We start from the raw sequence: 22,153 nt of genomic DNA, 5'->3' as shown, positions 1-22,153 counted from the left end.
TTTTTTATTTTTATGATTCTAAGAGATTGTACCTTCTCATCTCCTAGATTCTGTCCCATAGGTTCTGATCTTTTCCTAGAGTAACTTGGACGGTTAAAAAAGTGGAAAAAGCTTTGGGTATTAGGTGCTGAACCCACTCAGCTCTGCTCAAACCCCTTCTTTAATGCCCAAGGTTGTCCAATCCTAGCCCTTCCCCCTACCCTCAGCTTTCTCCTCACCTATACAACAACCTTAGCATAGTCCTAAGGTATGTGTTCTTATCTTCTGTTATCTATGCCAAGGATGTTTGCTGGCTTTGTTTTGTTTTGTTTTGTTGAGACAGGGTCTTGCTCTGTTGCTTAGGCTGGAATGCAGTGGCACAATCACAGCTCACTGCAACCTCGAGGTCCTGGGCTTAAGTGATCCTCCCACCTCAGCCTCCTGAGTAGCTGGGACTACAGGTATGCATCACCACGCCTGGCTAATTTTTTTTTTTTTTTTTTTTTGAGGCAGAGTTTTGCTCTTGTTTCCCAGGCTGGAGTACAATGGCGTCATCTCAGCTCACCACAACCTCTGTCTCCCGGGTTCAAACAATTCTCCTCCCTCAGCCTCTCAAGTAGCTGGGATTACAGGCATGCGCCACCATGTCTGGCTACTTTTTTGTATTTTTAGTAGAGGTGGGGTTTCTCCATGTTGGTCAGGCTGGTCTTGAACTCCTGACCTCAGGTGATGTGCCCACCTTGGGCTCCCAAAGTGCTGGGATTAAAGGCTTGAGCCACCACGCCCGGCCCACACCTGGCTAATTTTTTTAATTTTTATTTTTGTAGAGACAGGGTCTCACTATGTTGTCCAGGCTGGTCTTGAACTCCTGGACTCAAGTGGTCTTCCTGTCTCAGCCTCCCAAAGTGCAGGAATTATAGGCATGAGCCACTGTGCCAGGCAAGGATTTTTTTTTTAAGTTAAATTTCTGCCTGCCACCACAGCAGAAACTTTTCCTGCTCTCTCTCTGTGTGCTTTAAGATGATAGTCCCTTCTTTTTTTTCAAATAACCACAACGGGAAGGAATGACCACTCTTGTAAGCTGCAACTGATGTTTTCAGACTCCTAAAGTGACATCTAGACATAAGTCGATACATATCAGAATATCATGCAGGGAATGCTCAAATAGTTGGGAAGAGATTGCTGCACTGTGTTTTGCATGCCCAAAGCCCACATAGGTACTCAGTTTAAAAATCTTAATAGAATTGAATCCTGCTCTTATCATAGGAAAGGAAGAGAATCTGATAGAGAGAAACAGAAAATGAAAAGGTCAAGAACTGGCAGGGCACGGTGGCTCTCACCTGTAATCCCAGCACTTTGGGAGGCTGAGGCGGGAGGATCATGAGGTCAGGACTTCGAGACCAGCCTGGCCAATATGGTGAAACCCCGTCTCTACTAAAAATACAAAAAATAGCTGGGCGTGGTGGCACACACCTATAGTCCCAGCTATTCGGGAGGCTGAGGCAGGAGAATCACTTGAACCTGGGAGGTGGAGGTTGCAGTGAGCCAAGAGGGCGCCAGTGCACACCAGCCTGGGCAACAGAGCAAGACTCCATCTCTCAAAAAAAAAAAAAAAGTTGAGAACTGGAAAGGAACTAAGCACATGAAAAGAAATTTTATGTTCCTTCACGTTTTTATTTAAAGAAACTGAATCAAGTACCAAACATGGAATAAAGGCAAACATTCATTTTTGGGGTGGTTTTTCCCTTCTTGGCAATCTCTGTTTTATTGAGGGTATCACTAGTTATTCATTCCAAGGATTTTTTTTTTTTTTCCACAGGAGGTGGGCGTTTCTTTGTCTTCTTAGAGTCAGGATTCCAGATCTGCTGATGTGTGGGACTTTTCTTGGCCACTACGATTTCATCTACAGTCACGAGCTGCAGCACCACCTCAGCCACTGCTCGAAATCCTTGGGCTTTGACTATTAGAGTGTCCCACACCCCTTCCTGGGCCACATTTATTATCCCTTCAGCTCCCACCCCCATTAGGAGGTTCCCACCTTAGTGCACTCCACTCATTTCTGCCACCAAATCTGAGACAGCTAAGCCTGCATTCTCTGCCAAGGTTTTAGGAAGATACTTCAGGGCCCGGGCAAATGCTAGGAATGCAGGCCCACTGGGCCCTTCCAATCTGCTTCCTTTATCAGAAAGCATTTTTGCCAAAGCCATTTCTGTGGCCCCAGCTCCTGGAATCAGTCTGGGATCTTGACATAGCTGGAAATAGGCATCAATGCCATGGTAGACGGCTTGCTCTGCACTCCGCAGCCCCTGGGTGGTGGCTCCCCTGAGGACCACGGTGAGGGCAGGTGTGCCTGTACATTCCCATTCAAATACCACAGCCAAACCATCTCCCAGCTCCTGCCTGTAAACCCTCTGGCACTTGCCTGGCTTCTGGGGAGGGAGCAGACGAGGCAGCAGAGGTGTGTCCAACACCTCACTCAGGTAAATGATCTCCATCCGAGACCTAGCTTGAATCACCACGATGCCATACTTGTCCGCCAGTGTGAGGGTCTCCTCGTCGACCTCCCCCAACACCACTGCCACATTAATTCCTGCGGCTGCCAGCTGGCCTACTTGCTTTTCTAGTAATTGGTCGCTTCCTTTACTAAATTGGGCTAGATCAGCAGGACTAGAAAGACGGGCCGTTGCTGGTGCATTTGGATGGGCAGGACCAAAGGGGCAAGCAAAGAGAGCCACCCTGGCACCACTTAACACTGTGGCCATTTGCCCACAGAGCTTCCCAGATATTGCTAACCCCGGGAGGAGGCAGGAATCCTCCAGTGTCCCCCCGTGCAGCACGCACACCCCAACACGCTCAGGCTTGAAGCTGCCGTCTAGCTCCTTGATAGTCCAGCAGGCGTGGGCCACCAGCTTGGTCAAGTGGTCCATGGGGGACAGGGTGTGGGTATTCATCACAGAATGGAGGGCCCAGGACGGATCTTCCAAAGGCCCCAGAGATTGGATGGCCAGGGAGGGCAGTGTGGCCAGGACCTCTGCAGTGGCTGTGGCGTAGGCCTCCCGGAGCTGCGGGCGAGGCAGGCCGGCCTTCAGCAGCTGCTCTGCCTGTTCCAGCAAGGCTTCCGTCAGCAGAACCACAAAGGCTGTGCCGTCCCCACTATTCTCTGCCTGGGTTTGGGCTGCTTCCCGGAGGAGCCATGCTGCTGGGTGCTCCAGCTCCAGGGCCCTGAGGATGGCAGTGGCACACCCTGTGCACACTGTTTCTCCTTTCATGGTCACCAGGAACTTCTGCCGGCCGTGGGGTCCATAGCAAGGCCGGATGATACTGGCCAGGGTCTGGACTGCAGCCAAGCTGCTCAGCAGGTGGGGCTCCTCCTCTTCTGGACTCCTTGGGCTCTCCCTTGGGTTTAGTGCCAGCCGCTGGGGCAGCTCCAGGGCTGAAGGGACTGTGCTGTCCATGGCCCGCAGAGAGAGAAGAGGCCACTGTGGGTTGCAGAGAGGCTCTAGAAACAGCAGCAGGGACACCCTTGACACCGATCGTTGAAAGTACTCAAGAGGTCAGTGGAAGCAAGGAGCCAAATGCCCATTGATTGGTATCTGAAGACGTCAGCACGGACCAGCGCTCCACTGTGGGTCCAAGGATGAGCTCCAAAGAGCCCAGTCCTAAAGCCACCCCAGGGTTAATTCTGTAAAGGAACTGGGTCTTGGGGCCTCTCAACCTTGGTGGCTGAAATGGGATCTTTTTTTTTTTTTTTTTTTTTTTTTGAGACGGAGTCTTGCTCTTTCGCCCAGGCTGGAGTGCAGTGGCGCAATCTCGGCTCACTGCAAGCTCCGCGTCCCGGGTTCACGCCATTCTCCTGCCTCAGCCTCTCCGAGTAGCTGGGACTACAGGCGCCTGCCACCACGCCCGGCTAATTTTTTGTATTTTTTAGTAGAGACGGGGTTTCACCGTGGTCTCGATCTCCTGACCTTGTGATCCGCCCGCCTCGGCCTCCCAAAGTGCTGGGATTACAAGCGTGAGCCACCGCGCCCGGCCTGAAATGGGATCTTTAACTGATGAAGTCACAAAGTGGAAATGGAACCAGGATAGACAATGAGGTCACAGAAGGCTGGTTAGAACTGAGGAGGCCCTACCAGCAGGCGAAAGTCAGGCCTTGTCCAGCAACGGAGGTACATGCACCTCTGCCCCAGGTCTGAGACTTGTTTAAACATTAGAGACAATGAGGAGGAGATCAAGTGAAAAACTACCGACTTCACCCTGTGTGGAGTGCAGGGGCATGACCATGGTTCACTGCAGGCCCAACTCCCTGGTCTCAAGCAGTCCTCCTGTTCAGCCTCCCAAGTACCTGGGACTAGAGGTGCACACCACCACACCTAGCTAGTTTTTTTATTTTTTGTAGAGACAGGGTTTCTGTATGTTGTCCAGGCAGGTCTCGAATTCCTAGCCTCAAGAGAGCCTTCCACCTTGGCCTCCCAAAGTGCTAGGACTACAGGTGTGAGCCACCACCACACCCACCCCTTTTTCTGGTGTTTTTTTTTTTTTTTTTTTTTTTTTTTTTTTTTTTTTGAGGCAGAGTCACACTCTGTTGCCCAGGCTGGAGTGCAGTGGTACAATCTTAGCTCACTGCAACCTCTGCCTCCCAGGTTCAAGCAATTCTCCTGCCTCAGCCTCCCAGTAGCTGGGATTACAGGCGCCAGCCTCCACGCCCGGCTAATTTTTTGTATTTTTAGTAGAGATGGGGGTTTTCACCATGTTGGCCATGGTTGGCCAGGCTGGTCTCGAACTCCTGGCCTCAAGTGATCCGCCCACCTCAGCCTCCAAAAGTGCTGGGATTACAGGTGTAAGCCATTGCACCTGGCCCTTTTTTTTTTTTTTATTTGAGAAGGAACTGAGAGATGATGTCTGTGTTTTGTTTTGTTTTGGTGTTACTTTCTCTTGCAGTACTGTGTAATATTAGCCATGTTTTGCTATCTGTCTGCCTTTGCCTTTTTGGGTATCTTATCAGTTTGTGCTTGTGTATCAGGTTTCTCAGGGTGTCTGTTGGTCTTTCAGGGTGCAGATGTGGGAGGCTGCACAGAGTGCGTGCCTGTGCCACGACTCCCAACTTTGCCTCCCTGGCAGAGGCAGGGTAAGACAAGGGGGGAAAGATGCTGACAGCTCACAGACAAATAGAAGTAAACCCAGAGGGGTGAAAAGCAACCAGCCTCCCAGTGGTCAGGGAGGTAGAAGCCTAAATGGGGCCCTGAGGTTTAAATGCGAATTGCCTTCCCATCCTAACCTTCAATGCTTACAATTTAAGTCTCTTTTTTTCATTCTCTCTCTTTTCCTCACTCGTCTCCTCTTTCCTCCTATAGATCCTACTCGGGTAATGATGCTTCTGCTTTAGTTTAACACATATTTAGTCTGGGCGTGGTGGCTCATGCATGTAATCCCTGCACTTTGGGAGGCTGAGGCGGGAGGATTGCTTAAGCTCAGGAGGTTGAGGCTTCAGTGAGCCATGATTGCACCACTGCATTCCAGCCAGGGCAACAGAGTGAGACTTGCCTCAAAAAAAAACAAAAAAAAAAAAAAAAGAGGGGGAAAGGTCATTTGGAATCCTAGTCCAGAGATAACCATTGTTTACAACCTGATGAATATTACTACTTTGCACATATTGTATGCATACATAATTATAGATTTACACCATTTTACATGATTATGATACATATATTCTATTCTGTAATCATTTCCTCCTCAACATTATCTTGGCTCAGAGAAATGTTTCTTTTTCTTTTTGGACATGGAGTTTCAGAGTTTTGCTCTTGTCGCCCAGGCTGGAGTACAATGGCGGGATCTCGGCTCACCCTCGGCTCACCACAGCCTCTGCCTCCTGGGTTCAAGCAATTCTCTTGCCTCAGCCTCCTGAGTAGCTGGGACTGAGTAGCCGTGTGCCACCATGCCCGGCTAATTTTGTATTTTTAGTAGGGACGGGGTTTCTCCATGTTAGTCAGGCTGGTCTCAAACTCCTGACCTCAGGGGATCCACCCACCTCGGCCTCCCAAAAGTGCTGGGATTAGCGGCGTGTGCCACTGTGCCTAGTCTGTGAGCCACCGTGCCTGTTTTTTTTTTTTTTTTAGTAGAAACACATTTATTTATTAACCAAAGGGATGATCCTAATTAATCCAACACACTTTGAAATAGCTGCATGTAAAATGTTTGTGATAAAGATAATTGAACACAGTAATGAAAAAAAAAAAGAAACAGTATGGAGATTTGCTCACTGAACTGAGCTTGGTCATTCTCTTAGTTAACTCCTGTCCAAACTGATGATGGAATTTTTATTCTACTTTTTCATAGATCCGAGTACAGGTGACATTGTTCATGACACACTCCACCACTAATTTCCCATCTTTCAATTTTCTTGTTATTGTGCTTTCCTTCCCTTCCCACTCCTGATGCTGAACCAATGCACCATCTGTAAAGTTGCAGACAGTCTGCGTTTTTCTGCCATCAGCTGTGGTTTCTTCAAACTTCTCTCCCAGGGTACAAGAAAACTGTGTTGTTTTCAAAGTGCTCTCAGTTTTCATGGTGAGGTTTTTGCCATCACAAGTGATGATACAATCTGGCTTGGCCATTGCGCCCATTTTTCGCAAAGCTATTCCCACTCCTAGCTCCTTCATGTATTCATCAAAGTCTTTGCTGTCCACCAGGCACCATCTTCCTTCCAGCTGCTGAACTGTGGCCATGGTGGGTGCGGGCGGGCTGGCGTGCAGAGTGGGGTCTGAGTCGGTGTGACAGCATGCTGTTGAGAAATGTTTCTAAGGAGATCTTATTTGGTCTGAGAACCATGAATGATTATTTTGAGCACTTTTGATTCTGGAGACTCCATTTGGAGGCATGGTCCTCCAAATTCAGGCTTCTGAAAGCCTGTACCTCAGAGTAGGCTTGATGTTCCATAAAAGATGTGGTTATGAGCGCAAAGATGACTTGCCTGTATTGTTATAGAAATGTAAAATGTAACAATCAACAAAAATGTAGCAAAGTATGCATGTATACATTTTCTCTAAAGATACAGTTTCCTTTTTAAAAAAATAAACACATTGGCCGGGGGCGGTGGCTCACGCCTGTAATCCCAGCACTTCGGGAGGCTGAGGCGGGTGGATCACAAGGTCAGGAGATTGAGACCATCTTGGCTAACATGGTGAAACCCCGTTTCTACTAAAAATACAAAAAATTAGCTGGGCGCAGAGGCGGGCGCCTGTAGTCCCAGCTACTCGGGAGGCTGAGGCAGGAGAATGGCGTGAACCCGGGAGGCGGAGGTTGCAGTGAGCCGAGATTGTGCCACTGCACTCCAGCCTGGGCAACAGAGCGAGACTCCATCTCAAAAAATAAATAAATAAATAAATAAATAAACACATTAGGCAGGTGTGATGGTGGGTGCCTGTTATCCCAGCTACTCGGGAGGCTAAGGCACAAGAATCTCTTGAACCTGGGAGGTGGACATTGCAGTGAGCCGAGATTGTGCCACTATACTCCAGCATGGGCCATAGAGTGAGACTCAGTCTCAAAAAATAAATAAATACATAATAAAAATAAACAAATAAATAAAATAAACACTACTGGCCAGTGGCCGTGGCCCAAGCCTATAATCTCAGCACTTTGGGAGGCCTGAGCCAGGTGGAGTTCAGGCATTCAAGACCAGCTTGGGCAATATGACAAGACCCCTGTCTCTACTAAAAATACAAAACAATAGCCGGCCGTGGTGGTGCGTGCCTGTAGTCAGCTACTTGGGAAGCTGAGGTGGGAGGATTGCTTGAGCCCTGAAGGTGGAAGTTGCAGTGAGCTGAGATTGTGCCATTGCACTCTAGCCTGGGTGACAGAGTGAGACCCTGTCTCAAAAAATAAAATAAAATAAAATATAATAAAATAAAATAAACACTCCTATAAAGGATCCTCTTAGCTCTTTTTCTAACACCTAACCTATATTTTCATATTCATTTCAGTTACTCTACAACTGTTCACTGAGCTGCTGTTGAATAGAGGAAATAAGGCAGATAACTACTGCCATCTCCGCTGGGTTTAGGGACGATACACACATTTATCTGGGCACTTTCATTACAGGCAATGAGAGCTGTGAGTGAGGAAAGCACGAGATTGGCAGAAGCATTTAGGGGGACACAGCCATTCTCACGGAGGGCAGAGGTCTAAAGGCAGAGCCGAAGAAAAAGTAGGAACCGGCCTCGTGGAAAGGGGAAGGACGATGGGACAGCCTGGTGGTTTGTAGCCCACCGGAAGGAGTTCTGAAAACTGGTGGTCAGGTGAGAAGGAAAGCTGGGGAAGAGATAAGCACGTTCGCCAGAGGGTAGCAGCGGCTCTCCAGGACCTAGTGAGTCAAGCCAAGGAATTTAGGCTTCAGCCTGCAGGGTGATGAATAGGGCTATCTATTCCATTCATTCACTTCTTTCTTTTCTTTTCTTTTCTTTTCTTTTCTTTTCTTTTCTTTTCTTTTCTTTTCTTCCTTCCTTCCTTCCTTCCTTCCTTCCTTCCTTCCTTCCTTCCTTCCATCCTTCCTCCCTTCTTTCTTTCTCTTTCCTTCCTTCCTTCCTTCTTTCCTTCCTTCCTTCTTTCCTTCTTTCCTTCCTTCCTTCCTTCCTTTCTCTCTCTCTCTCTTTCTTTTTTGAGACAGTGTCTCACTCTGTCGCCCAGGCTGGAGTGCAGTGGCACGATCCTGGCTCACTGCAACCTCTGCCTCCCTGGTTCAAGCAATTCTCCTGCTTCAGCCTCCAGAGTAGCCGGGATTACGGGTGCCTGCCACCACGCCTGGCTAATTTTGTATTTTTAGTAGAGGTGAGGTTTCACCATGTTGGTCAGACTGGTCTCGAACTCCTGACCTCAAGTGATGTAACTGCCTCGGCCTCCCAAAGTGCTGAGATTACAGGTGTAAACCACCATGCCTGGACTGAAAATTTCTAGTTTATGATACTTGCCAGTAGAATGTGTTCTGTCACCCTCTTCTGAATAGATATGGTTGTCTGCTATGACTTCTCCCACTGCTGCCCTTCCCCCTGAATCCACAGATGCATTTCTTTTAAAACTATGATCTTGTACACAATGGATGTAAATATTTAATCTTTCTATTTGTATCTTTTTCCATGTTTCTTTTCTTTCTCTCTTTTTTTTTTGAGGTGGTGTCTGCCTCTATTGCCCAGGCTGGAGTGCACTGGTACAATCTCGGCTCACTGCACCCTCCGCCTCCTGAGTAGCTGGGACTACAGGTGTGCACCACCACGCCCGGCTAGTTTTTATATTTTTAACAGAGACAGGGTTTCACCATATTGGCCAGGCTGGTCTCGAACTCCTGACCTCGTGATCCTCCCACCTCGGCCTCCCAAAATGCTGGGATTACAGGCATGAGCCACCGTGCCTGGCCGCCATGTTTATTTTCTAGTTGCCTACTTGTCCTTTTGTGTTTATCCTTGTTAACTACTACTGCCAGGCTTAAAGTATAGACCCCTAGAGGGCAAGATTCGTATCTATATAAAATGTACTGCAAAACATCTACTTAAGCCTCACATTCTTAAACACAAATTACTTTTGAAGATGACTGTTCTGTTTGTTTCCTTCCTGGTTTCTTCCTTTAACTTTTCCACTAAACAGGTACATGATATACATTACTGAAATAACTTATATAGCAATATGAATTTTTTTTTTTGAGGCGGAGTTCCGCTCTTGTTGCCCAGGCTAGAGTGCAATGGTGTGATCTCGACTCAGTGCAACCTCCGCCTCCTGGGTTCAAGCAATTCTCTTGTCTCAGCCTCCAGAGCAGCAGGGATTACAGGTGCATGCCACCATGCCAGGCTAATTTTTGTATTTTTAGTAGAGATGGGGGTTCACCATGTTGGCCAGGCTGGTCTCGAACTCCTGACCTCAGGTGATCCGCCTACCTTGGCCTCCCAAAGTGCTGGGACTACAGGCGTGAGCCACCGTGCCTGGCAAATGTGAGGTGGAGGTTACAGTGAGCTGAGATCACTTCACTGCACTCTAGCCTAGGTGACAGAGCGAGACCGTCTCCCACTTCAGCCTCCCAAGTAGCTGGTGCTACAAGCATGTGCCACCAGACCTGGTTAATTTTCTTTCTTTCTTTTTTTTTAGACGGAGTCTCGCTGTGTTGCCCAGGCTGGAGTGCGGTAGCACGATCTCAGCTCACTGCAAGCTCCGCCTCCCCGGTTCACGCCATTCTCCTGCCTCAGCCTCCCGAGTAGCTGGGACTACAGGTGCCCGCCACCATGCCCGGCTAATTTTTTACATTTTTAGTAGAGACGGGGTTTCACCATGTTAGCCCGGATGGTCTCGATTTCCTGACCTCAAGTGATCTGCCCTCCTCAGCCTCCAAAAGTGCTGGGATTACAGGCGTGAGCCACCGTGCCCAGCCAGGCCTGGTTAATTTTCTTTGGTATTTTTTTGTAGAGACAGAGGTCTCACTATGTTGCCCAGGCTGGTCTCGAACTCCTGAGCTCAAGTGATCCACCCGCCTTGGCCTTCCAAAGTGCTAGGATTACAGGCATGAGCCACAGTGCCCAGCCTACAGTGCAACTTTAATAATAACAATATGAACACAAAAATTCTAAGATCTAAAATTTAAGCTTTCAGTGGTCCTTCTATAACTGTGAAAGTTTGTTTCCTAAAAAGCCCTGAGGAATTTATGGGAAAACAAGAGAGACAACATTTACTAGTGAACCTGTGCATTCTAAATAAAGACAATATCAATGACATTTTATAGGCCTTCAATTAGTAAGAATGAATATTGGACTATGAATTTTTATTCACTGTCACTTGTTTGCTAGACGCTTTGAGAATCTTTCTTGCCTATATTTTCCTGAGATGTTGGTTTTTCTTTGTCACAGATAACAATGCTCATTCCCTCCCCATTAAAAACCATATATATATATATATATATGATTAAATGATTACTACATGTGCTTTGAAATATTCAAATATTTTAGACAGTAAAAGTCCCTTGTAATTCAACCCTTTGCAGATGATTGGTTAACAGGTTAGTACACATCTACCTAAATTTAAAATCCCATATTTAACATGTATACTTATTAGAAAGTACACATTCTAATATTTTTCTATTGTATTTGGTACTATTTCCAGATGCTCCTGCCTTTTTGCTTTCATAATTTTGAAGGACCTCATCTCCCTGCCTCCTAGATTTTTGCCACTGTGGTCTCAGAGCTGTGTAATTTGGATGACTGAGATGGAAAAACCTCTGAAAAACCTTTATTTATGTTGAATAAGTATTCCTTGAATCCTTCCTCAGCATCCTGGGTGATATTTGATTTGCTCTGCTCATGATAACTTCGTGCCAAGGATACTGCTATCAGTTCTCTTAAAACAGATCCCAACTCCCTGCTCATAGTGGCCAAAGGAATGCAGATTTCAGGCTGAGTTTACTTACCTGCATGATCTTCATCTATCCAGAAGCATCCCTGCACAAACGTCTGTTTTTACCCTTCCATTCACTCGGGTCACTTTTCTGCTCTTAGTACCCTTCGTTTCTTGTGAACTCTCCAGCAGGAGTGACTTGCAATTTGTATCCACTGACACTTAAGTTCTCGGAAGTGCTGGAGAAGCATATCGAAGTAAATTATTCTGATGTATAATTTTGTGCATGTGAAACTCACAGTGGAAGTGCCTATTATAATTTCAGTATGGAACACAGCTAAACATTTGGATCAGTAATCCAGTTTTGAAAGCACACTTTATTTAAAGTACAATGTGCTGAAAAAATGAAAAAAAGAAAGGGTGCTTTCAAATTTGTACTTAGTAAACTTTCACTAGATCACATCATATATTTATCACTAGTCATGTATATGTTGTATTTCTATGTGTAATCGTCAGGCACTTTTAATTTATAGTTTGCATTTACCATGCCAGCCTCCTTCTCAGTCCCAAACTTCCTTTGGTTATAAATTTAGTAAATTTGAAAGAGCCAGCAGGGATTAAACCCTGAAGGTATTCAAATGACTATCTGACTTTATTCCTCATTTCAGCCATTTCAAAAAATTATGCTTTCATTTAGAATAGGCTCTGGGAATCAAAGTGTGTATATTTTGCCCAAGTAGAAGACAGTTTAAAGTTAACATCCTAGCTACTAGAAGGGAAAGCAAACAACATCGCTGGAAAAGGAGCCTATTTTTTTTTTTTACCTTACACTAAAACTACATTGCGAAGATCAAAAGAAATCAAGACGAGAGTGTGCCTTTTAACGCCAGGCCCAAAGTAGATGCTTATTAAATGATAGTTTACCCCAATCCTTCACAAATGGTTGATAGGTCTTACTATTTCCCCCCTATTCAAATCTAGAATTTTTTCACTCCCATATACTAATCGATAGTGAATGGAAAGCACAGAATAGATCATCGTCCAAGTGTTAGGTATTAGCCTGAGAAATCCAGAATCCCATATTTGTAACTGTCCTTCTTGAGAAAGTGCATTTTTCAGGCGGATTCTAGCCCCATTTTTCTTTTTACCATTTTTACATATTATGAGAGGTGGCTTAGAAATACTTCGATTTTTGCCTCTTCATCACAACACACTGAACGTTAAAATCAAGTGGTTGGGTTTTTATTGGCTTATTTTGTCTCTAACCGTTTTATTTCTCGAGCTGTCATCGTTCTTTTCGTCTTACATCCTTATGAACCTTTTCTGGATTAAAAAAAAATGACGTTATAATAAGGAAACTCTAACTGGCGTTGGATTAGAACGAAGTTGACTCCATTCCTTTTCCTCCCCGTAGTGTGGGCGCTACGAGGAAAGACCTCGGCGAGAACCAGCGAAGCCCGGGCTGCCCTCGCCGTGCGGGCGCACACTTGCTCCTCGCGCCGGGCTGCGCCGGGCTCCCGCGGCCGCCTCGGCGTGTGTCCGCGGCTCTCTCCCGCCCTCGCCCGCAGTCCCCCGATCCCGATCCCGGATCTCTGGGTCCACAGCTTGGCTCCCTCCCGAGCCGGAGCCGGAGCCGGAGCCGGAGTCGGAGTCGCGGCTGGGCCCGGCCGCCGCGTCACAGGGGGAGGGAACCCGGGGGAGGGGGAGGGGCGGTGAGGTCAGCGGCGGCGGCGCGTCCGCGGGCGGCGGGAGCGGCGCATGCGCGGAGCGAGGCCCGTGAGTGGCAGCGGCGGCGCGCGGGGGGCGGGCGAGGGGCCGAGAGTGGGGGAGCGGGCGGGGGCCGTCGAGGCGGCGGTGTGTGGGCGCGACGGCTGCGAGTTGGAGAGGTCTGTGGTGCGGGTCGCCCCGGGGGATCCCCGGCGCGGGCCTCGCGCGACGGCCACGGTCGCGCGGCGTGTGTGTGGGGTCCACGCACACCCGCAAAACTTCCTCCTCCCCTGCTCCGGGAGAGCGAGCGAGCGTGTGTGAGAGAGCGAGTGTGAGGAGCGAGCCGCGGCCCGGCGCCCAGCGCCGCCACTGGAGCAGCTGTCAAAACTTCGCCGCCGCCGCCCGGGCCTGACGGGCCTGACGCGCGGGGGAGGGGCGGCCGGCCGGGGGCGCGACCCCCTCGCCGCCCCCGCCGGGCCCCGCGGCCCGCCCTCCCCGCGCCGGGCCTCTTTCTCCTCCCGCCGCGGGCGGCCCGGGGGAGGGGCCGCGGGCGGAGACCCCGGGGGCCGGCGCCCCTCACACCGCCCGCCCGCCTGGCTGCCCCGCCCGCCCGCACCCGCCGGCCCCGCCCGCCCCGCACCGCCCGCCCCGCCCGCCGCCCCCCGCCCGGCCCCTGCGCGCGGAGGTGCGCGCGCCCGCGCCGATGTGTGTGAGTGCGTGTCCTGCTCGCTCCATGTTGCCGCCTCTCCCGGTACCTGCTGCTGCTCCCGGGGCTGCGGGAAATGCGAGAGGCTGAGCCGGGGAGGAGGAACCCGAGCAGCAGCGGCGGCGGCGGCGGCCGCGGCGGCGGGAGCCCCCCAGGAGGAGGACCGGGATCCATGTGTCTTTCCTGGTGACTAGGATGTCGTCGGAGGAGGACAAGAGCGTGGAGCAGCCGCAGCCGCCGCCACCACCCCCCGAGGAGCCTGGAGCCCCGGCCCCGAGCCCCGCAGCCGCAGACAAAAGACCTCGGGGCCGGCCTCGCAAAGATGGCGCTTCCCCTTTCCAGAGAGCCAGAAAGAAGTAAGTTGAGTGCGAGGGAGCCAGGCCGGGAGCCAGCGGCGGCGCCGGGCCGGAGCTGTCACCGGGCGCCCGCCCCGCGGCCTCCGCGCCCCGGCGCCCCCCGGCGGGGTGGGGGCGGGGCGGGCCCGCGGGCGGCGGCGGCGGCTCCTGGCCCCGGCCCCGCGCCCCTCGGCAGCCGCCCGCGCCCGGCCTCCCCCGCTCCGCGCCGCCCGCCCGGGCTCCCGCCGGCGCCCAGCTCCGCACACTTTACTTTTCAGTCGGGCCTTTTCACTGGGTCTTCTCCGCGACTCTTCTTTTGGAGAAATTTCTCGTAGCCGCGTCTTGGCCTAGCTGGATCATTGAGAAAACAAGCCCGGAGCGCGCCCAGGTAGTCCCCGGCGGACTCCGGGCGAACCGCCGAGCCGTCGGCGCTCGGGAAACTCTCGGAGCTGTCAAAACGCCCGGGCCAGGTGGTCTCGGGGCGCGGGCTGGGGGCGAGAAGAAAGCGGCCGGGCGAGTGCAGCTTTTGTTTGTCAGCGACTTGCTCCTGGAACTTTTCCTGGTCCCAAACCTGTGTTTTCTTCTTTTGATGATATATTAGGAAGCCATTTGACTTCTTCCTCCCCCCTCCCCCAACACCCAGAACCGCACTCCCGGGCTCCGAAAGCACAACTCCTGTGGGATCCCACAGCTTCGGGGAACGGCCTGCCTAAGTTTTGGAGACGTAGCCAGTGTCCCCTCGTAAGGCAGAATACCAAGAGCACTTATTCGGAGAGAGTGCAGATGTACATGTCGCTTCCCTCATAAGTCTTAGTTGTAAGGGGCTTGGGAATAGGATCGCCTGCCTTTCAGCGTACAGTAGGGCTGGATACCAGCTTATTAGAGGACCAGAAATGTCTTCTTACAGAATGGTTATTTGACTGCTTTGCTTGTAAATTAAGAAACCCGTTTTAGTGCCAGGGAACTGCTCGGCTTCTGTGGCTCTCGCGTGTACCGTGGAAGAACTGTGAATGTCTCTCGAAGTTGTAGAATGGCGTGTGTGCTTACTCATTTCATGAGATGATATTCTCATTGAACTGTCGGGAGTGGAAGGGTTCGCTGGGACGTGAAGGAAGCCAGCACGATTATGGATAGGCTGTTTCTTTGGTTCGGGTGCATTCACTTAGTAATAGTATTGTTGTTTGGTGATTTGTAGTAAAAATAGTAGCGTGAACTGAGGCATAGCATAGTTGGGTTGTGGGAACCCATTAAGCTCTTGAATGTGCTCTTTTCTTGCCCCGCTGTCCTTTTACTATGAAAATGATTCAGGGCCTTCAACTTGCCTCCATATTTTATTGCCAGCTCTTACCTAGCTGTGATAATCGTGAGGGAAGCAAGTACAGGATGTGTGTACATTATTACGTTAGCTTCTTCGTGATACAAAGTTAGGACTTACTTACTGTGCCACTTGCGTTGTAATATAATGGCAAGTATAAAATGCCCTTATTCTATATTAACTGAAATTTGGAGAAGGAAGTGGAGGTTTAAGTAATTTTTAGACGTCTAAGCCACTTTTTTGCGTCCTTTAAAGCAACTCAGGACAAGCCATATTGGGGTTTTACCTTGATTGCCTCCCATTTCATTATTTGCAAAGCATTTCTTCATCTCTTACTGAACATTAATTTGCAATTATTGTTTTAAATTTGCATTTGAATTCTTACTCCAGAAAGATTAGATCTATGTTGTCACACCCCACACTCCATACTCCTGTAAGGGCGTGCGTGTGCACGCGCACACTCGCACGCGCACACTCGCACACACCCTACTTTTGAAATGAGCTCATTTGTATTAGTGCAGCTCCTGAGTGCACTGGACGATTAGGGTATTGCCACTTTATTATTTTAATTCTTAATCTCATATTATGAAGAAATAGGTAGCCTTTGGAGAAGAAAAAAAATTTCTGCTGAATAACAGTATAATCTAACTATGAAACATCAAAACTTTTGGAAATATTTAGAACAAATGTAAGGCTGTAGAGAGCTTTTTCTTTTAGATTTGAAAACTAGTGCTGCTTTCTTTATAGGAAAGTAAAGTCTACTGGTAAATTTGACGGGTCTAAACTTCTTAGAGCTATTTTTTTGAAATTGTGTCTCTTGAAGGGAATGGAATCTCCAGTTGTTTTTAGAAACATGTAAATGGAAACTAACATATGAATTGGAAAGCAAAGAGAAGGTTTTTCAATTGTGTATCTCTATACTGTATAAGAATCCATGCAGAAAAGACCCTGTAGTTGGGTAGTAAAGACCCTGAAAGTGAAACTTATGTGTAACCAGTGTAAATTAGGTTTGTAACCAGTGAAATTATGTGAAATTGCAAATAATTCATCTGAGAAATGAAAATTAATCTTCTTTGCTAAATACCATAGAGATATTTTAAGTTGCTCATGTTACTTAGATGTTCATTAACTTAGTGAGTTACATTAAGTAGAGAAGATGCCTTTTTTTTTTTTTTTTTTTTTCTGCACGAAGTCTTGCTCTGTAGCCCAGGCTGTAGTGCAGTGGTATGATCTCGGCTCACCACAACCTCCGCCTCCTGTATTCAAGCGATTCTCCTGCCTCAGCCTCCAGAGTAGCTGGGATTACAGGTGTGTGCCATCGCACCCAGCTAATTTTTTGTATTTTTAGTAGAGACAGGGTTTCACCATGTTTGCCAGGCTGGTCTTGAAACCCCGACCTCAGGTAATCCACCCGCCTCAGCCTCCCAAAGTGCCAGGATTACAGGCGTGAGCCACTGCACCCGGCTGAGAAGGTGCCTTTTGACAATAAAGTGGATTTGTGTATTTATCTTTGGCTTAAAAAAACATGGACCACCAATTACACTTTCCTCAAGTTTAAATTTTTAATAATTAGGTAAATAAAGCATTTTCTTATCTTACAGTGTTAGCTAGATTGCTTTTGTGTATTTTGTCATGAATAAAAAGCATAGCTATATAGTTATGGCTTTTACATTAACTATAAATATCTTAAAATTTTGTTTACTACCTAAAATCAAGAAACTTGAACTGAAGCTATTAATCTTAGAGTTGGAAAAGTAAGTACATAGAGGTTTCCTGTTGTACAAATGTCAAGTGGCACAGTGAAATTTACATTCATTTGAAAGTTCTCCTTAACTGTAAAAAGTATCAAATTATTTGATAATTTGGAGTAGTTCATAATCTTTATCAGAGGCACAGGTCTTAACCATCGGCAAGCCTCTGTCAGAATATGCACATATTAAAGATCTGATTATTTTTGTGTTAATGTTAAAAAATTTTTCTGAAGCTTTTATTTTTTCCATCCTTGCACCGTAAATTCACATTACCAAGTTGGGAAGCCAAAGAGACATTCTACTCTACTGTGTTTCTTACTAGTTCATGAAAGTTGATGTTAGAAATGGGTGTGGGTGTGGGGGATGGGGGTGGGTGTACAGAAGCAGCAGGTGGTAGGGATAGGATTTCTGAAGCACTATCCTTGGCCCTTTTTGAGTAAACTCTTTATACCCTGAACCACTTTCTTTTCAGACGGCAATTGCTATTATTAGAGAGCCACCATAAGCATTATTGTTGTAGAAAAATTAGGCACAACCAGTGATTGTCATTACAAGGACCAGCAAAAATGGCTAGGTTGCTACTCTGTATTTGTAACGCCCTTCCCCCAACAAAATTTCTCCTTTTCATAGCTGTGAATTTGAAATAAGTGATAGAAAACTGTACTACATTACAATATATACCATTTAATAAAACAATTTTATAGTTGAGTGATAGCACTATTATTCATGCTTTTTGAGATAATGCAAATTTGTAATTTTTATGACAGCAATTCTTAATAATTTATTGTCCAAGAGATTTGATAAAACTTTTGATAGTTATTGGTCTCTGGGACTCAATAGGCACTGAAATGTTTTAATTCAGTTGAAAAGTTGGTTCAGGATTGCTACCCTCACTTACCTGTTAGAAGGTTGTTCTTTAACCTGACCTGAAATTCCCATGAATAAGAACCTGTTTTTTTTTTTTTTTTTTGGCAGAGTCTTGCTCTGTGGCCCAGGCTGGAGTGCAGTGGTACGATCTTGGCTCGCTGCAACTTCCGCCTCCCGGGTTCAAGCGATTCTCCTGTCTCAGCCTCCCAAGTAGCTAGAGTAGCTGGGCCTACAGGCACGTGCCACCATGCCTGACTAATTTTTGTATTTTTAGTAGAGACGGGGTTTCACCGTGTTAGCCAGGGTGGTCTCAATCTCTTGACCTCGTGATCTGCCTGCCTCGGCCTCCCAAAGTGCTGGGATTACAGGCGTGAGCCACCGCGCCTGGCCCAGGGAATTTCTAATATTTGAGAATATGTTATTTTTAGTCTATTATACAAATTTAGTGTTTACTAATATATAAATTCACATACTGGTTACTAATATGTAAACTTACCAATTTACGTATTGGTTACTAATATGTAAACTTGGTCAACATGGATTTCCATGGAAATTTAAAAGTATCACAACAATTTGTTTTCCCATTCTGAAACTTGCGATTTATTACATTTTCCTGCTATTTCAGTTAATTCCATAATGCCAGATTTGTTGTCAATTTGCTGAGTGACAAGCCACACTGTTTCCTCTCATTCCTCTATTCCTCAAAACTGCAAAATTTCCCAGACCACAGTCAGGTTTCTCTGGGTAGACAGTGGTCGTCCAACTGTGTAAACTTAAGTCACTTTTAGTTTATGACGGAGGGGCTTCGTGAAACTTCATTGACCTTCCAAGGTGAAAATTGGTCAGTTTTCAGTTATAAAGGACATCAAGGATGGGTGTGGTGGCTGATACATGTAATCCCAGCACTTTCGGGAGACTGAGTCAGGAGGATCACTTAATCCTCGTTTAAAAGGAGTTTGAGACCAGCCTGGGCAACAAAGTGAGGCCTTGTCTCTACAAAAAAATTAGCTGGGCGTGGTGGTAGGCACCTGTAGTCCCAACCACTCTGGAGACTGAGCTGAGAGAAGATTGTGGTGAGGCTTGGAGGTTGAGGCTGCAGTGAACTGACATCACACCACTACACTCTAGTCAGGTGACAGAGCAGGACTCTCTAAATAAATAAATAGGAACATTAGATGGTCTCTCTGCACTTTTGCCTGGTGGGGACACGTTAGATACCCTCGCTAGGTTGTGATTTAGTTTTTAATCTGTGAGATGTTTGGGCCAAACAATTTTTAGCTGCCACGGAATAAACTTTCCAGTCAGCGTGTGAGTTTGTGTTTGCCTTTACTTTTTTTTTTTCTATGTTGTTTTGGTCCATTTTTATCTCTTAATATCAGAAAGCTGATTAATCTCTTCCTTTTCTCTTTAAACATTTTCTTTATCATGTTTGTGCTACAGTGGTTATTTTGAGAACTTGTTGGCAGGATAAGTTGCAAAAGTTATGAAGTAGAATAGAGATGATTTCTGTTTTGTTTTTTTTTTGTTTGTTTTTTTTTTTTTTTTTGAGACAGAGTCTCACTCTCTTGCCCAGGCTGGAGTGCAGTGGCATGATCCTGGCTCACTGCAGCCGCTGCCCTCCGGATTCAAGCAATTCTCCTGGCTCAGCCTCCCAAAAAGCTGGGATTACAGGCGCATGCCACAACACCCAGCTAATTTTTGTGTTTTTAGTAGAGATGGGTGTTCACCATGTTGGCCAGGCTGGTCTCAAACTCCTGACCTCAGGTGATCTGCCTGCCTCGGCACTCCCAAAGTGCTGGGATTACAGCACGATGCCCGGCTGAGATTATTTCTTTTTTTTATTATAGCCATTGCTTGTATATATATGCTGGTGGTTATCTATAAAAATGTAATAGAAAGGCTGGGCATGGTGGCTCACACCTGTAATCCCAGCACTTTGGGAGGCTAAGGTGGGCGGATCACAAGGTCAGGAGTGGGAGACCAGCCTGGCCAATATGGTGAAACCCCGTCTCTACTAAAAATACAAAAATTAGCCAGGCGTGGTGGCGGGTACCTATAGTCCCACTGACTCGGGAGGCTGAGGCAGGAGAATTGCTTGAACCCAGGAGGCAGAGGTTGCAGTGAGCTGAGATCGTGCTATTGCACACCAGCTTGGGCGACAGAGTGAGACTCCGTCTCAGAAAGAAAAAAAAAAAGTAATAGACCAATCTTGAATTTATAATTGGAAGTGTCGATCCCTTTATTTGCAGAATTTGAAGGACTTAAGAGCACAAGTTGAGAGAAACAGAAACGACACAGCTCTTTTCGCACTTTGTAATATTCTAGAAAAAGCCTCAGGTAAAAGGTAGGAAAATTGTTTCACTTTGTTTCTGCTGTTAATTTTGTGATGGCAGTAACTACATATGATCCACAAATGTAAAATTGTTTAACAAGTCGCAAGTTTTCTATACTTTTGTGTAACTTTTTAGATCTTTCATTTGGTACATGTTATTTAAAGAGCTACGAAGTGCTAAATATGTCCTGGGATGAACAGTCAACCTTGGAAGATTTATTGTGGCCTAGAGGGGTGCTCAAAGATTTGGAGGAAGTAGTATTTGAATTAGACCTTGAAGGATTGGTGGGATTTAGCCAAGTAGAATGACAAGAAAATGAGTGTGTGAGGGAGCAATGTGAATGAAATTATTGAGGGAAGGAGGTGTAAAAGGTGGGGTGGCGTGTGACTGTGTGACTAGAACAGAGGCTGCGTGTAGTGGTGAGGCCAAGCTGTGATAGTTCTTGAATGCCAGACTCATGAATTTGGGCTTTATCCTGTAGTCCAGGAGTTATAAACTGTTTACAGGGAGCAGGTAAGCAATTTAAATGAACGGTAGGCTGTTTCTAAGAATCTGACAACTGACACTTTAGACCTTGGGTTGGGGAGAAAATGGGAAATAAAAACAGCCTTGGGGAAGTCTAGGAGTTCTTTTTTTTTTTTTTTTTTTTTTTTTTTTTTTGAGACAGAGTCTTGCTCTGTCACCCAGGCTGGAGTGCAGGAGTTCTTATACCCTGCTTAAGATGAAACTGATACAGAATTCTGGCTGATGGTTGCTATTTGAGATGCTGTTTCTAGATTTTTCAAGAAGACAGAAACTTGGATTTTTATGATTTTTTTTTTTTTCTTTTTTGAGATGGAGTTTTACTCTTGTTGCCCAGGCTAGAGTGCAATGGTGTGATCTCGGCTCACTGCAACCTCCGCCTCCTGGGTACAAGCGATTCTCCTTCCTTAGCCTCCTGAGTAGCCAGGATTACCAGCGCCCACCACCATGCCCGGCTAGTTTTTTTTTTTTTTTTTTTTTTGTATTTTTAGTAGAGACGGGGTTTCACCATGTTGGCCAGGCTGGTCTCAAACTCCTGACCTCAGGTGATCCACCTGCCTCAGCCTCCCAAAATGCTGGGATTACAGGCCTGAGGCACCACGCCCAGCCCTTTTTATGATTTTTAACTTGGATTTTAAGTGTTTTTCATTAATTAGAATCTAAAACAGTATTTGCGCCTACACTTTGTAGGCTAGGTTTAATCTGTGGACCACCAGGGCACTACAGGTCTCAATCTCTGCTTTATGCCCGGTTATTTTATTTTTTAAATGAAAGTTTTCAAAGCAGGTATTTACAGTATTCTTGAAGATAGGAACCTTACTAAATTACTTTGTATTCTGTTTAGCATTTATGCATTTGAATGTAGGCACTCAAATACTTGGTGATTTAATGATGCCTATTATTTAAAAAAAACACCCTGGTAATAATATGGAGACAGGAGTTACCTGGAGGCAGAGATAATAGGCTGTTACAATAGTTGTAGTGTGAGTGATCAAGCCAAAGTGTAGAATGTTGGTAGTATGAATGGGGAGGAAGATTCCAGTCACTGCAAAGGAGGAATTCGGAAGTTTCTGGCATAGATGTCGTAGCAGGCATCCAGATAGATGGGATGCCTGCTAAGCATTCGGGGAAGTAGGACTGGAGTTGAGGAATTGATTAGGATAAGTATTTAAAGATGTGACTTAACATGTAATCACTGAGAATATGGCGTATGGGAAATAGTAAAGGATTAGGATGCTTTGTTGCCCTTAGGAGATAGGGGACCAATTATACCC

At 46.8% G+C, this 22,153-nt stretch overlaps 3 protein-coding genes across 21 annotated transcripts in view; 1 reads left to right on the top strand and 2 right to left on the bottom strand.

The window, feature by feature from the left end:
- Positions 1-1,632: 1,632 nt before the first annotated feature.
- CCT8L2 (chaperonin containing TCP1 subunit 8 like 2) lies at positions 1,633-3,729 on the bottom strand. The gene is given in 2 exon segments (XM_055269725.2): positions 1,633-1,788; positions 1,791-3,729. Coding segments are annotated over 2 exon segments (1,674 nt in total). The 5' UTR covers positions 3,435-3,729; the 3' UTR covers positions 1,633-1,758.
- Positions 3,730-6,101: 2,372 nt separating this feature from the next.
- Positions 6,102-12,899, bottom strand: LOC129476882 (fatty acid-binding protein 5-like). 2 transcript variants are annotated; one of them, XM_063641757.1, is made up of 3 exons: positions 12,610-12,899; positions 11,417-11,582; positions 6,102-6,946 (listed from the first exon to the last, which is right to left on the bottom strand). In XM_063641757.1, exon 3 carries the CDS (start codon positions 6,699-6,701, stop codon positions 6,294-6,296), a length of 408 nt encoding a protein of 135 aa, XP_063497827.1. In that variant the 5' UTR covers positions 6,702-6,946; positions 11,417-11,582; positions 12,610-12,899; the 3' UTR covers positions 6,102-6,293. The 2 variants fall into 2 exon arrangements, with proteins under 2 accessions (XP_063497827.1, XP_055125684.1); XM_055269709.2 differs by lacking the exon at positions 12,610-12,899 and having other exon boundaries at positions 11,417-11,696.
- Positions 12,900-13,078: 179 nt separating this feature from the next.
- The window catches only part of KMT2C (lysine methyltransferase 2C), a 306,855-nt gene continuing 297,780 nt past the window's right edge, over positions 13,079-22,153 (top strand). For 11 of the 18 annotated variants that reach the window (XM_063641733.1, XM_063641739.1, XM_063641740.1 and 8 more), the window contains exon 1: positions 13,721-14,112. In XM_063641733.1, coding sequence (XP_063497803.1) covers positions 13,952-14,112 — 161 coding nt within the window. In that variant the 5' untranslated portion in view covers positions 13,721-13,951. Of the gene's footprint in view, positions 13,120-13,154; positions 13,230-13,702; positions 14,113-22,153 lie in introns of those variants that run through there. The other 7 variants (XM_063641734.1, XM_063641726.1, XM_063641743.1 and 4 more) reach the window with 5 other exon arrangements.

Source organism: Symphalangus syndactylus, chromosome 6 (genome assembly GCF_028878055.3).
Source record: "Symphalangus syndactylus isolate Jambi chromosome 6, NHGRI_mSymSyn1-v2.1_pri, whole genome shotgun sequence".
NCBI classification, from domain to species: domain Eukaryota; kingdom Metazoa; phylum Chordata; class Mammalia; order Primates; family Hylobatidae; genus Symphalangus; species Symphalangus syndactylus.
Note: the sequence above shows the minus strand (reverse complement) of the source record. Positions and strands in the feature narration are given on the sequence as shown.